We start from the raw sequence: 4,634 nt of genomic DNA, 5'->3' as shown, positions 1-4,634 counted from the left end.
TTACAGCGTCATGAACGAATGATAATTGGTATCATCAATCTCCTTGCGGACCTTCTTAACCAATGCAAGAACCTGGGCCTCGGACCAGCCTAGACCAATAGTAAAAACAGGGACACTTAGCGGTTCGATAATGGCATTCCAGTTGTTGGACATCATGGTGCCGAACCGCTGACACTCCTTACCCGGGTAGCACGCGTTTGTAGGCGCAGCGTGCTTTGTCAACTTCATCCTCTCAAACCCTGACTTCTCCAAAATGGGCTGATACTGCGAGACGTAATGCATGGAGCGGCCCATGTTATGAAGACCCTGTTGAAGAAGCATGTTCCACTTGTGAAATGCTGTCCCCTCCAGTGAGTGATCCGGGGATACGAGGATCGCGATCCATTCGCTGAACTCGACCCAGCCCCCAGGGTTGAGGTGGCGATAGATGGAGTCGACGAACTTTTCCTTTTCCACGATATCGCCCAGCATACGGACATGGATGAAGTCAAACTGCCTGCCGATGTTCCAGTCGGTAGTTATGTCCATGACCTTGAACTGACAGTTGGACACGTTATATGGAGGGCGCACTTTCTCAATATCGACGCCCATCACGGCACAGTTTGGATTCTTCTTGGCTGTTGCGGCGGTCAACTGGCGTTAGCGTGAACTTCCCGGTATTATAACACCCCGTGAGAATTAACAGGAGCGACTTGCCATATTCCTACATGAGGCTAGTTAGCGAGTCATTCCGTGATATCAGACTAGTTACATCATTCATGCGGGAAAAGGTGAGGGGAGGGGGGCGTTGCGAAGTGACTGATGATGAAAAGGTAACGCACTAATGCCCATAGCCCTGGCCCCGTGCCTACGTCGAGGGCGGCCCTGGCCTTGACAACTGGGGCCAAGTGGAGTCTGTGGTCGAAGAGCTCGGCAATGATCTGGTGTTGAAGGACTGCGGATTCCTGGTCAGCGACAATCCAGGTCTTGGTCTAGACGTTCCAGATCCTGCAGGAAGTGCAAGATACATGCGGAGGTGAAGAGCTTGGTGGCCGAGAACTCGAAGACCGGTGGACCACGGTGAAGGATGCTTGCTGACCATTTCTGTCTTGTTCTTCCTGGAGGATTGGTAAGGCGGGTTAGCATGGGGGCACCTGCATCAAAGTATGATAATTTGAGTAAAGCGTACCTTGGTATTTGGCACGAAGCCGAAGCGTTTTCCGGTTTTGGCAAACTTGTTGAAGATGGACTGGAAGATGGACGATTTTCCCGTCTTGATCTTTGATTTGCTGGAACCGCTACTGCACGAATGGTTAGGATGGTCAGAATGTCGCAGGAAAAGAAAGGTGGCCGATGAGATGGCGAGATAAAGTGAGAATGAGGACAACCATGAAACACAATGAACCAAAAAAACAAAAACAAAAGAAAAAACAATGATAGACATCATCATCGGATGAGAATGAGAGACTTACTGTGTTACTGCCCGGAGACTCTGACCCGGCGTCGGGTCGCTGTCCGATCCGTCGTCTGAATCGGACCCTCCCGCCCAGACGGCCTCGTTCACTTCATCGGAGGTCGGACTCGGATGATCCTCGGGGTACTCCTATTTGCGGCATGAGATTCAAGAGCTTTGGTCAAGCCTGTACCGCCTGTATCCGTAGGCGCCCGGCGACAACATGACAGTCGTCTTCCACGGTCCACGGAGGGGTCAATGTCTCATAGACTTGGTACATACGTCTTGTTCGCCTGACTGCATCGATGGCCTCGTCGATGGCGGCGTGCGCGGCCTGCTGTCTGTGGAAAAGTTGCGGGTACGTTCGGATGACGAACTAGCGGTGAGCAGCGTCGATGTGGAGGCGGCCGAGATGCTGTTGGCGGCCGTTGGAGGACGGGTCGGCTGGTGCCGTCCCACGGGCGAGCCAGAACCGACTGAGCTCAAGCTGCTACCACCGCTTTTGCGAAGCCGCTGTTGGTTGTAGAACCTGTCCATCAACATGCGGTCCGCTCCGAGCGAGACCGTGGTGGGCAAGGGGGAAGGGTAGAAGGGAGCGGTGCGCGCTTCGGGACTGGAGGAGGGGGAATTCGGGAAACTGGGGGGTCCAAGTTAAATGCCGGGCCAAAGACGCAATGCACAAACCAAGAGAGTTGCAGGTCAGCAAGGCTCGACGATAGGCGGGCTTTTCCTCTGGTCTCCGTCTAACGCAAGGGGGAAGAAAGAAAGTTACCAGTAGCAATGAGTGTAGGAAGAAAGTGATAGACAAGCGACCAGCAAGAAAGAGGGTGCGGCGGGATAGGATAGACAAGGTCGTCCCATGAACCAGAAGCGGTTCGTCTTGTTTTTTCATTTCTTGGGGAAACCGAATAAAAACGGGCTAGGGCAACAGTTTATTTTTTGGGCAAAGGTGCAAAGGTCCCAACCCAAGGTGGCCATGCCTTGCCATCATCTCCCGGACACTGCCGTGTTTGAACGGCCCCTGTCTTGTGTCGCTTCTCCCTTTCCATCCCTTGCCGCTAAAACAGAAAAACCTTGTACGGATGGCGAGCTGGTTTGGTAAGCCCTCGTACTGCGCGTAGCCGCGTCGCTGCTAAATGCTAATATCTGCGGGGCTTTTGTCGGCGCTTTATCAGAATCAGTGGTAATGTGCCCGGATGGGCAGACAACTCTGGCTCTCTGGAGTCTTCCCCGGGCCTGTCATAGTCCAGGGAAACGTTGCGGGATCCCTCGCGATTTCGCAACCCAGTCTATAGTCGTCATGTCACGCGACGCTGGCGACGCTGGCGACGTTGGCAACGTTGGGAAAGAAACGACGGAAATTTGTGGCATGGGCTCTTCTGTGCCATCGGTGAGAAAGGGGAAGCAAACATTGTATATCAAGGCGCATTTATCAATTCTGTCAGAAATCTCCTTATCAGAGCGCAAACTTCTGCCTCGCATTCACAGCCATCACACACTTTCCTACGTTCCAACGCGGCCCAACGCCTTGGACCGGCAGCTAAAACCTGTCACCCTCCTAGTCATGACCTTGCATTTTCTTATGGAGCGGGAGCCGAGAGACCCAAGGGGGGGCCACTGGCCAGCAACCAGCACAACCCCTGTCGCCGAGCAGTCCAGGGTTCGGCAGCTGGGAGCCTGGGACGCCATCGTGTGGGATCGACCCTGACGCCTGAGCCTGCCTGCTTACACGGCACTGAGTCAAGGTCTCTGCCATGATGCTGCCTTCCAGAATCCAGAAGCAATGATTCGCCCTAGCGCATCCTGGCAGACTATCGCAACGATCGTCATCGGATCTCCGGGATCCGGCTCCCGATCCAGACAATTACTGCAGAAGTGCAGCGAGGTAGTCGTCGAAAAGGGGGAAGAAGCAGCCAAGAGGAACAGCTCACCATTTGCTCGACTATGCACTGATGCAGTCTATGCTCAACTATTGGATTTGGGGAGATGGCAACTTGGCTTCACGTGGTGCCGAAGAACTGCAACCGAAACAAAATGGGAAAACCAACAGCAATCTCCCACGGCCCCCACCCCTCTTCTTCGTAAGCACCTTAAGCAGCAACATGTGTGCGAGACCCTGTGTGCTCTCGAGTCTTGACTTGGTCATCATCGTCGCCGTACTTTCCAAGAGGGGTCAGACCGATCCCGAGTCGAGCGAGCTTGAGAGAACCGAGAGAGAACGAAAGACAAGGGCGCATGCACGTTGCGGGCCACCACACAGGAAGCCCGGTCGAAACCAGCCCGAGGAATCTTGTGTAATTTGTGTTCCACCGGTCCCCTGTATCTGGGCCCGATGGATGTCTCGCCTGCACTAACACGTCTACTTGAACTGGTCCGGGGTCTAAAGTACGGCATGCCAAGGCGGAGCGATAAATGAACTCTGTGGAACGCGGAACGCAAAGCTTCGCAGTTACCTAACGAACGGGTGTGTCCTTTGCGAATCGCCCATTGTCTTCCCAGCCTCGTGACCTAGTACTGCGGTAGACCTAGTACGGGTACGAAAACCATCGACGTAGCCACCCTCCTCGACCGCATGTACCATAATTCACCACGTATCTACTATATCTCCTCCCCTTCTATCCGGGACCCTTGTCTTATTCTTCATGCACCATGTTTTGTTGGAAGAGAAACTCCAGTCAAAGTGCGAAGCTTGTTGGAGCCATCTCCGTGCTTGGTGCATCGCAAGTTCGCCAACATGACGCGTGTGGCCTCTTCTTGCGACCAGGGTTTGAGTAAATTTGCTTGACGAGGTTGACGCCAGAAATATCTGATAGCTAGCTACGGAGTAGTCCACATGAATAGTGGAAGAGGGGAAACCAAGTGGTGGATTCTTCCTAATAATGCTACTATCTCGCTGGAGCCCTGATCCAGGTTCTGGTCTTGTCCTAAGGATTTCGTTCCATGTCTCAATTCACCTCCCCGACTCCTACCATCCCACAAACTCTCACCGTAGCTCACCGCACGGACCTGAGTAGATCAATAGTATCGAAACACTAGACGAAAAAGACAGTGCCCAGCCCTTTACGGTATACATCATGGGAGATCCCATCGCCATTGTTGGGCTCAGCGCGAGGCTTCCGGGGGACGGCGATACGCCAGAGCGGTTCTACGAGTCGTTACTCGCCGGGAGGTCAGCCCGGACGGAAGTCCCGCGGGAGAGATA

General features: G+C 53.7%; 1 protein-coding gene across 1 annotated transcript; it reads right to left on the bottom strand.

Annotated features, from left to right (window-relative positions):
• On the bottom strand, nt 1-1,975 carry N0V96_008997 (uncharacterized protein; the record flags this gene model as incomplete). Its single annotated transcript, XM_065758513.1, has 7 exons — nt 1-633; nt 693-703; nt 818-934; nt 1,079-1,097; nt 1,169-1,280; nt 1,452-1,582; nt 1,715-1,975. The coding sequence occupies 7 exons, from the start codon at nt 1,973-1,975 to the stop codon at nt 1-3; spliced, it is 1,284 nt and encodes a 427-aa protein (XP_065612906.1).
• Between the last annotated feature and the right edge of the window lie 2,659 nt (nt 1,976-4,634).

Source organism: Colletotrichum fioriniae (genome assembly GCF_027942845.1).
Source record: "Colletotrichum fioriniae strain IMI 355084 chromosome Unknown scaffold_11, whole genome shotgun sequence".
Lineage (NCBI taxonomy): Eukaryota > Fungi > Ascomycota > Sordariomycetes > Glomerellales > Glomerellaceae > Colletotrichum > Colletotrichum fioriniae.
Note: the sequence above shows the minus strand (reverse complement) of the source record. Positions and strands in the feature narration are given on the sequence as shown.